At 39.4% G+C, this 10,394-nt stretch overlaps 1 protein-coding gene across 2 annotated transcripts; it reads left to right on the forward strand.

The window, feature by feature from the left end:
• The first annotated feature begins 337 nt into the window (after positions 1-337).
• LOC106919009 (Golgi-pH regulating cation channel) lies at positions 338-9,811 on the forward strand. 2 transcript variants are annotated; one of them, XM_014989134.2, is made up of 20 exons: positions 338-510; positions 1,801-1,858; positions 2,112-2,209; positions 3,106-3,222; positions 3,304-3,351; positions 3,447-3,488; positions 4,315-4,441; positions 4,545-4,606; positions 4,725-4,908; positions 5,003-5,102; positions 5,190-5,283; positions 6,352-6,423; positions 6,565-6,673; positions 7,599-7,657; positions 7,770-7,873; positions 7,960-8,036; positions 8,604-8,668; positions 8,747-8,799; positions 8,926-8,956; positions 9,109-9,811. In XM_014989134.2, exons 1-20 carry the CDS (start codon positions 406-408, stop codon positions 9,148-9,150), a joined length of 1,647 nt encoding a protein of 548 aa, XP_014844620.1. In that variant the 5' UTR covers positions 338-405; the 3' UTR covers positions 9,151-9,811. The 2 variants fall into 2 exon arrangements, with proteins under 2 accessions (XP_014844620.1, XP_014844629.1); XM_014989143.2 differs by having other exon boundaries at positions 8,607-8,668.
• The last annotated feature ends 583 nt before the right edge of the window (positions 9,812-10,394 follow it).

Here is a 10,394-nt window from a genome sequence, read left to right on the forward strand (position 1 = left end):
AAAATGACATCGGAAACTATTCTACGTCTATAAAAATTTCATTAACGCTTAAGTTCCGCTATTTTGTAAGAAAAAAAACTATTATTCTTGGGCTGCGTGTTTCAAATCGCATTTTTCTGTTTTTAATCATCACTTCAATACATAATTGTAAATTAACTAATTTAACATACATACATACATACATACATACATACAAGAATAATATTTCCATTTTTGTTTGAATAAATAGCTCTCGTTTGTTATTATTCAAATCAAACAAGTTCGAAATCCAGCATATGGCAAAAACATGGAATTAATGACCTCTGTCTCCCTCTTGTGGCGGTTGCGTAAGTTACAGGGGAAAATCGCCCAGCCGGACCTGGAGGCGGATGCAAGTCCACCTTACCTGCAGTGCATTTCTGCAAGATGCTAGATGTCCAGTTTCATCGCTTGTGTTTGGTGGTCTTAGCGTTCGGTTTTCACCTCGGAAGGGCGGCGGAGGTCTCAGTATGGAGCGTAAACATCAACTCGGTCAGTGTTTTACCTTCGGTGTGAGCGTTTCTACGGAGAAAGCCCAGGCTCGTGCTAAATGTTCAGCAGCTGGTAGCTAAGGCTGCTAACTAGCCACTAGCAAAGCGCTCCTCCGGATGAGAGGTCCAGCTGCTGTCAGCAAGGCTAATGATACATGACTGCTGATGTTCTTGTCATTTTTTTAAATACCCGGAATTTTCCTTCGATAGAATCCAAAATGTCCGTAACAAACTAAAGGCAGGCTGTCTCCTGGACTGTTAAGGCAGCTTTTAATGAAAATATATATATATATATTTTTTAAAGATGTACGCCTGCCCTCAATAATAATTGCTGTTAAGGTATTCTTAAATTCAGGGATGCTAAACGTTGTGCCATAGGCGAAATAAATAGATGTAGAGATAAACTTGAATTCCAAGATTTAATTCCATCAGTTCATTCATTTTTTTGCTCATTCACCAGGAAATTAATCCAGTTATCCATAATGTTAGGAATGGACTACATGGAACAAGCTCTTGTCATGATATTTCGTTGTTTTTATGTAAATAATAATAAAGGTCACAAAGGAGAATTTTAAGAACCATCAAATCTACTTAATCTCAACTCCAGTTAGATTAAATGTGGCAGCTGTAGCTCTTAAAAACATACAATAATTGAATTAATTAGTAGTTTCAAATATGTTTGTTTTTGTATTTGTTGCGCTGTCATGGAGACGACAGTGGAAAAACTCCAACAGCAAAAGCAACAATCCCGACCCCTGTGTCAGTTTTGGGAATTTGCCAATATTACATACAATTTAGCGATATCACTGCAAATGATTTTTATGAAAATAATCTATTTTCTCTATGATAAACAAAAGAAGGAAGGAAGGCTTATTTCTTTCCTTCCATCCTTCCTTGCACCCTTTGTTCCTTAATTAATTTCATCCTCCTTTTCTCCTTCCCTTCCTTCGTTCCTTTCATCCTTCCTCACATCTTTCTTTCTATTTTTTCTTTCTTGATTCCTCTCTTTCTTTCTTCTCTTCTTTCCTTCCTTCGATCCAAAAATTGAACAGTATCAATACGCATCTGGAAAGTTGTATCTGTATATTTGTAAATTACCCAGAATTTTCTAACTGACATTAGAAAAGGATGCATTAATGGTGGAATCCGTAATCGGCAAAACCAGACACTGCCAGGCGGTTCAGCGCCGGACTGTCACTGGCTTCCTCATAGAGGTCCAGAAAAGGGAAGAAAAGACGAGTTGCTGCGTCAGATAAAGTCTCATCAGTTGCTGTCTGTGTTGTGCTTTCAGACACAGGACGCTGTGTTTCGGAAGACGCTGTACGCCAACACCACCATCTTTATGAGGTGTAAGTACTCGCATCAAAACACGCGTTTCTCTGTAGCCTCGGTTTTATTCTTGTATCATGGCCACTTTTCTTTGTGCCTGGGCATTTTTTTTTCACTGACAGGTTTTTCTTTGACCTACGGAGCTCAAGGTCGTTGTGTAACCTCACCCCACCTCACATCCCTCTTGATAACATAATCTGTGAAAGTCGTTTAAAACTGTGATCTTTTGTTCCCTATTGTGTCTGATGATCCTGTTTGCTCTCCTCTGTGCAGTTCTGAACAACATGGGGTCATGTGAAAAATTTCTGGCCTTTAACATCAGCTGGTACCTGCGCTCGTCCGTTTGCTACAATGAGGTCTTCAACACCCCAGTGAGCGGTGCTTCTGTTTGTTGATGTTTGGTCTTTCTACTCAGCGTAGCTGCTAGACTTCATAGCCACCACTCCCCCCAACAAACCCAGGAAATGTTTTGATGTCATTTTCAGCTTTTCTTGGTTCAAATTACATTCCTGCTCTTTTTTATTATGCTTTCAACGCACAAATAGGCCTGTCACCGATCAGTTTTGCCAGACGATAAATTGTCCCTGCAGTTATTACGATAAAGTACAACATTGTAATTTTGAGACCATTTTAAAGTAATGTATTGATAATGGTATAATAATGCAAGTTCATCCTCTCAAACACCAATAAACTTTAATTTTATGAAGAACACTTCACACTGGAAGTGGGCGATATTTTAAATATCCAAAATAGGGAAGCACGATTTATCGGTGCTAGCATCGATATCAAATGATAGTCATTTTTTGGGATCGGTCCAATAAATGAAACTGGGCTGATATGAACAACCAATATTTATTTTCAGCTTGTTGCCATCCGTTTTTGCTCGGTCTGGTGCTGAAACAGTAGAGATATTAACAGCAATGCTAATATCGGATATCTACATCAAACCCGAATTGTTATATCGTGCATCTCTAATCCAAAATTAAACATGGCGACCAAAAACAATGAATTAAACTGATATAAGAACCACACAACTAAAACCGTAAATGAAATGGATTATGATGTCTGCGTGAACAAAATTTCCCTTCAAAAAATATTGAACATCAGAATGGAAATTATTGAACTCATCTTGATTTGTCATGCGATTAATAAGCAAATGTGCAAATATACGGATCGGAGTATGTTTTCTGAAAGCGTCACCCTGTTTAGTAAATCGTAACTGCAGATGAAATCCAGTTATGTTTTTGTTTTTGTTTGTTTTTTGAAGGACAACAAAGCGATGAACATGTTCGGCATGGACCACATGTTGAAAGACGGTTGGAGCGGCTTCTACACTCAGGGCTACATGTACTTTGAGAACTGCTCCTACCTCTTCACCCCGAAGGTAAAAGCTGACAAAACGTATTCGCTTTTGGTAACACCTGCGGTACCTGAACACGTTTGAAAAAAATGTTTTTTTTTGCAGGTTTATTTCCCAGACTTCAACCCCTATCAGCCACTGTCCAGTCCAAAGGTGATTGATTTCATTGGTCTGAAAGCTCCGGCGTCGTTTAACACGGCCGCACGGTTTTATTGGTGTTTTTTGTTTATTGTAACTTTGTCTTTCAGAGTGATCCATCAAATCAGACCTTTACTTGGCCTGAAAAACCGGTGAGGAATCCTTTAATTACGTTTAACTAAATTGTACAAAGTAACTGCGTTTAACCATATTTTCAATTTTACTGATACTTATTGATACTCTTGCGGTATAAATAGTTGAGAAAATAAAAATAAAGTCTTTTTTTAACATCAATAGTTGACATTTATTGAGACAACAATAAATCACAATTCTTATCAAAATACAATAAATGCCCAACCATACATCAAACCAAAGTTTAGTAGTTGAAAACTTAAAGATACACGATATATTGGTATTGGTATCTGTATTGGTCGATTTTAGTAACTTTTTTATCATATCGGTATTGGCCTGATAAGTAGGACTGGGCCGATGTTAACAACTGATGTTTATTTCCATTTTGTTGCTGTTTGTGATCCAGAAAGGGGACACTGATAGTGATGCAGCACAGGATTGTGGGAAGCAATGTGGTGGTGAGAACACCACCACATTGGAAATGTATATATTGGTAAATATAAAAATACTATATCGGTAACATTATCGGCCATAGCAGCAGAATATCGCGTATCGATATCGGCATCGGCCCAAATGTTCAAAATGGTGCTTCCCTTAATAAGCTGAACTTTTTTTTTTTTTTTTTTTTTTTAATAAAAATCCAAGCTTTATGTTTCACGTTTCTGAAATCCAGATGTGGCTGCACATCGATTTCGGCCCAGATTTTCAAATCGGTGCACCCTTTAAATAAACAGAATTTTTTTTCATATTTTTTCAAATTAAAATCGTGCCCTTGTGTTTCAAAATTCTCAAATCTGGAAAGATTTTTGCTCATTTTCACTGACGAGGCTAAGTGATGTTTTCCAGGAAATCAGCGCGGTGGCCAAAGCCTGGGTGGACGGGCCCTACCTGTTCATAGTGAAGGTGCAGCCTGTGGCTCGCAGCTTGGAGATAGAAGACATCTTATCAGAGCAGCTCAACTTTGCTTTCACAAGTGAGGGCCAAACTTTATTTGCAAAACTTTTATTTTTAGAAAATTTCCTTCTAAAATCAGCTTTTAAATATCACCAGTGACCGATTTCCTTTTAACTCCTCAGTGAAAGTGGAGATGAAAGGACCACATGACTACTCGTCCCCAGCAGACTGGCCTCTGATGATCGTACGCATCTTTATTTCCTGAAGGATAACTCACCTTTTTTTTTCTTTATTAGCGCAGCACCTCATTCGGTTGCTGTTTGCATGGCCTCAAAGTGAAGCTGCGTGCGTTTCTCTCCCAGTTCTTCATGGTGATGTGCATCGTGTACGTTCTGTTCGGGGCGCTCTGGCTCTTCTGGTGCGTCTGTTACTGGAGGGATCTGCTGCGGATCCAGTACTGGATCGGCGCTGTCATCATCCTCGGCATGCTGGAGAAAGCCGTCTTCTACTCCGAATACCAGAGCATCCGCTACAAAGGAGACTACGGTCGGACATGTTTGCTCGGGTCTGGCCGTGTTTGTTTTTCCATTCCCTCCCCCCCCAAGTCCGACTCGTTGCATTTTGGTTTCTGTTTTCGCAGTCCTGGGAGCTGTGATTTTCGCCGAGCTGCTCTCTGCGCTCAAACGATCCCTGGCGCGAATCCTGGTTCTCATAGTCAGTCTTGGTTATGGCATAGTCAGGTGTGTCAGCTGCTGTGAAAGATAAAAATCTAGGAGCCCAGCGCATGAACTGCGGCTTAATAATCCCTGTTTCTCCCTGCGGTGCAGACCACGGCTGGGTACCACGGTGCACCGCCTGGCGGCCGTTGGACTCCTCTACCTCCTCTTCTCCTCTGTAGACGGAGTGCTCAGAGTGACGGGCGTAAGTAACCAACTTTCTATATGAGACATTCTTAAGCAAGCAGTTCGTCGTGACAGTATTCATGTCCCTAGACCTTTTCCAAAATGTGCCACTTTACAACCACAGAGTGCAAAAAATGAAATGTGTATATATGTTTTTACCTCTGATACTCCTAAATATAACTTAGTGTAATCAACTACAATCAGAACTCGCCTAATTAATAGTCGATGTTCGATTTATTCTCGCCTTATAGTGCGGAAAATACGGTACAGGCGTACCAGAAATGCGTGAGTGCAAAGGTTCTGGCCCAAAAAATGGATTAAGAAGATTTAACGAGTAAAAATCTGTGATATTGTAACTCAAAAGAAATGATTAAAAGTCCCGGTGCTACTCTTTTATAAAGAAAACTTTAAATTTAAAACCACAAGTATAAGACCCAATCACTCCATTATGTGTGCATAAAGGACCATAAATAAAGCCTGAATACAGTAAACAGTACGGTCTAAATTTCAACATTAAAGAAACATCTTAAAGTAACTAAGTCTCATGTTGAGTAACTTATCATGGTCGCCACCTCTAGGTGGCAGAGTAACCTGTTCAATTCTACAAAGCAGCAGTGAGGAAACAAAATGAGGATCTTTAAATGCACCTCAACAGGACAGTCTGGATCACTTCTGACAGATGTAAAGTGGCCGTTTGGCTAATTTTGACATATTTTTACATTAGTTTTTTTTTAAAATTAGAATGCACTGTTCCTTTTAATTAAAGATGAAAACAAGAATATCAATGATAAATCTACCACTGTGAGGATGGAAGAAATTAATATCAATATAAATGTAAACCCCCTTAAAAATGTTTTATTTGTAAAACTTTCCTTCTAATTTTTATTTATGCACTACTTTGTCACATAAAATCTTATTAAAATACATTAAGAGTTGTGGCTGTAATGTTTGAAAATGTAAAAAAGTTATGACTGAACATGAGTACTTTTAGCTTACAGATTAGTCATAATCTATAAACTAAAACTATTTTCCTCCTGATCAGAGAATCGCTCCGTTGATCGTCTTTTCTGTCATCTCGTTCCTCCAGGGTTTCTATGGAACCGTCGCCCTCGTGGCTAATCTCAGCCTCTCTCTCATCGACTCGTTTGTCATGTGGTGGATATCCTTTTTTTTATTTTTGTTTGTTTCACTCAAGTGGGCTTGCTCAAGTCCAATCTGGGACTCCCAGCAGTGTTTCGTACCCTGTATAAGTATTGTTTTTCCATCTGTGCTCACGAGGTTCTCCTTAATCAGCCTCTACATTTTCATCAGCTTGTCACAAACCACTCGCCTCCTGAAGCTCCGCAGAAATTTGGTCAAGCTGTCTTTATATCAGCACTTTACCAACACGCTCATCTTCTTCGTTGTTGGTGAGTTGAAGCCGGTCTGGAAGAAGGAAACTAAACTCAAAAGCTACATGAGTTAATAGCAAAATGATTCATCTTTAGCTTCTGTTTGTGTGTCTGTATGAGTGAAATTGGTGTATATTTTTTTATATTGTGAAAGAAGAAAACAGAATTTAGAAAAATAGTAGATTTTGCTAGCAAGCTACCTGGCTAGCTACTTAGCTTTCTTGCTATCTAGATATCTTGCTGGACATCAAGTTAGCTAGCTAGCTTGCTAGCTAAATCAATACAGATAGAGCCAAATTGATAGATCTAACTCCATATAGATAACTACATTTAGATAGCTAGGTCAGGCCAAATGTAGATAGATTGATCTTGAGCTATATATCTGGACACCTAGATGTAGATTGATAGATCTAGACAGATAGCTTTAGATAGATCCATTGTTGTTCTGACAGCTGTTGCTCTGTAGGCAGGCCGCCATTACGCTGGCACTGTAGATATGTGGTTTTTTAAGGCACAGCAGAGGGAAGTGATGAGTTAGAGTTTGGTCAGGCTCAGAAAGTCCCATAGTTCAGTTAGAAAAACTAAACAGTAGCTCAGAAATGCTGCTGAAGGATCTTAATCTGTAAAACATCACCAGACATTTTGAACTCTTTAATCTTGTAATTCTAATTCAAGCCATATTTCATCCATTATAATCAAACTCTGTGAGTGCAAACCCTCCACCATAACGAGCTCTGATGTGAGCTGGGCTTTAGGTTTCTGCAGCGCTCTGGTAAAACAACAGCAGATCAGACCAGATCATGCCTCTGCCATTATGTCCATCACCGTCTTTTACAGCAGTGCAGCTGTCATGGAGTGGATGGTAATAAAGTGAAAGCTGCACAGGCTGAAACTGTGAATAATGGAGGAAATGAAAAGCTCATGTTTCAAATTGTGTCCACAGTTTCCATCATATTCATCATCTGGACCACCAAGGTGTTCAGGCTGGTCGACTGTCAGAGGGTCGGTTTCTGTTTCTGTTCTCTTCTGACTCAGATAAATTCTGTTTAGTTTGTGGAGAGGAGAACGTGAAGCTACTTTCCTTTGCGCTCTGTGTCGACTCTCTCCCTCGTAGGGCTGGCGGGACTTGTGGGTAGACGATGCGTTCTGGCGCCTCCTGTTCTCCACTATGCTGCTGGTCATCATGGTGCTGCTGCGACCCTCTGTTAACAGCCAGAGGTTAGAGGGACTGGGGAAGAACGGAAATTAATTGTACTTACTGAGCTGAGAGCTGAATTTATCCTGGGTTGTGTTTTTATCCCCAGGTTCTCTCATTCCCCTCTTATTGACGAAGACGATGAAGAAGATGAAGCCAAGGAGCCGATGATGAACGAAGCTTTTGGTAACATGTGCTTGTGTTTTTTATCAGGATGATAAAGTGACTTGCATCAGTATTTATAGTCCTCTGTGAAAATTTCCCCCCACTTGAACAGTTTTATCTCTAATTCAAACTTCTGCTCTACTGACGGGTTGCCATTTTTTTAAACAAATCGAACACACCGAATTCTGCAGCACATCTACATGTTCGGATTGTCAAAGTCAAGCTAGCATATCTGACCTACTTCACTCTTGCTATTTTTTGAAATTCAAACTTTTTTCTGACCTGTGAAATGTGATACCCTTTGACCTTATCTTGTAGTTGTCATAGTGTTGACAATTAGCAGCAAAGCACTGCGTCCCTTTTTCTTTTATATATACATATAAATCACATGTACATTTCAGATTTAGTGCGTCGTGATGACAACTTGACAGCTAAAACCTATGGTAGTCGTCATTGGCAAGACCTTGAGGGTGATGTCATGTTGCAATGTGTATATAGCATTAACATACATCCAGTGTTGTAGTTATAATGTAAGGTAAATCACGTCTGTCTGTGTGTGATCTCAGCTTTTCTTATTTTTACATCCAGAAGGAATGAAGATGCGGGGCACGAAACCTGACGCTAACGGCTCCCAGAAACTTCTGAATAAAGAGGTAAACTCTGTGGTTCTGTTATCTTCATGTTCTTCAAGCATTAGTTTGTTTCAAATGTTTTTTTTTTTTCTTTTTCAGGATGAAGACCTGAAATGGGTAGAAGAGAACATTCCTACCTCCGTTGCTGATGTGTAAGTCTTTTCATTTTGGCATGAATTCCACAGAAAATGTTTGGGCATTCAAACAGTTGCAAAATATTGTTAACACGCTTAAATAGCAACATGCTAACACTCTCATCTTCTTTCCCCTTCATTCAGAGCTCTCCCTGTTATGCTGGATGAGGAAGAGGTAAAGTCTTCCTCTTTCCCCCTCGTGCCGATCCCATGATTCTAGTCACAGTTTCCACTATTTAAAGACCTCCAGCCATTGACCTTTAATTTGCCCTTTATCTCACTGTCACGCTGACGCTTGCGCATAAATCTCTTGTGCTTTTCTTCTAGGAAATCCTGAAAACTAAGATGGAGCGATCTAAAATGGAGTAGAGGGAAAGGCAAGAAGAAAACGAAGCAGCAATGAATGAAATTATAGAAATGTCATCACCAAAAAGAACGTGGAAGAACATTTTCTTAGATTTTATTTTCTTTCTTTTTATTTTTACACAAGTTGTGTTAAGCTCAGAAGTGTAAATAGTGTTAGAACAAGGAGACGATGTATAGCAGAACATTTCTATTTGTTTCACCTCGGTGTCTTCACTGTCAGCTAAGCTAAAGCACATAATTTCCACGTTAAATAAGATTCTGAAACCTATTCCCGTGATATTTGAATTAGTACCATGTGAAACTAAGGCGGATATGACTGATGATAAAATCTTCTGGGATTAGTTCCATCCAACCACTTCTTACCAAAGGAGTTCAGCCAACCAGAACATGCTGAAGTACGAAAATGTCAGATAGCACTGAAAACAGGAGGATATTGTTGTTGAAGTCAGTTCTAACACTTAAACAGAAAATGCTGACTCTTATTTGAAATCGTTTTCAGAATGTATTTCTTAAGTGATCACATGAAAGTGGGGAAAATATTAGATTGGTGTATCAAAGAAAATGGTGCGTAACTGCCACGAAATCACATTAAATTAAAAATGATTTCCTTTGCTGTTGTTTTTAGTTTTACTTGCTCAACAATAAATTTGTTTTTAAAAATCTGTATATGTTTAAAGATCCAAAACATGAAAAGAGGCTTCAAACTATCGCGTTATTAAAAGAAAAATTCATATTTTCCAAATTTCTGGGATCATCAATTGCTTTTACCACTCTTGGCTTGTAGTGAGGGGCCGAAGAAAATCGTTGTCAAGGGCAGCAAATGGCCCCCGGCCCACAAGTTGGACACCCCTGATTTAAAATCATTTTACAAAGAGGTCAAAAGTTCAGTTTTGGTCTCATCTGACTAGATCGCCTCGTTCCACGTGTTTCCTCTCTTCCATGCACAGACTTACGGCAAACTGCAAGCAGAAGCTCTTATGACTTCCTTTCAACGCTGGCTTTCTTCTTGCCTTAAAGGTCACATTTGTGGAGTTCACGACTAATCGTCACCCTGCCGACACATTCTGTCTGCTGTGCTCTTGGTCGTCATCATTCTGTTTACTCACTTATGTGTTTTAATCCCTGAGGCCTTCACAGAACAACTGGAATTATATCGAGATTAATTACATTTACTGCATAGGTGATTTTATTTAGGGATATACGAGTAAAAGGGGCCGACTACAAATGCATGCCATACTTTCGGAAAT

Source organism: Poecilia mexicana, unplaced genomic scaffold, assembly GCF_051168715.1.
Source record: "Poecilia mexicana isolate PSO_F unplaced genomic scaffold, ASM5116871v1 scaffold_22, whole genome shotgun sequence".
NCBI classification, from domain to species: Eukaryota; Metazoa; Chordata; class Actinopteri; order Cyprinodontiformes; family Poeciliidae; genus Poecilia; species Poecilia mexicana.

What these genes read in the sequence shown, in the direction of transcription:
- LOC106919009 (XM_014989134.2), top strand. Translation starts at nt 406, where the DNA reads ATGCTAGATGTCCAGTTTCATCGCTTGTGTTTGGTGGTCTTAGCGTTC. An exon ending in CTTGGTTATGGCATAGTCAG is followed by an intron (nt 5,103 to 5,189) that starts GTGTGTCAGCTG and finishes CCTGCGGTGCAG; the next exon opens with ACCACGGCTGGGTACCACGG. An exon ending in AGAAACTTCTGAATAAAGAG is followed by an intron (nt 8,669 to 8,746) that starts GTAAACTCTGTG and finishes TTTCTTTTTCAG; the next exon opens with GATGAAGACCTGAAATGGGT.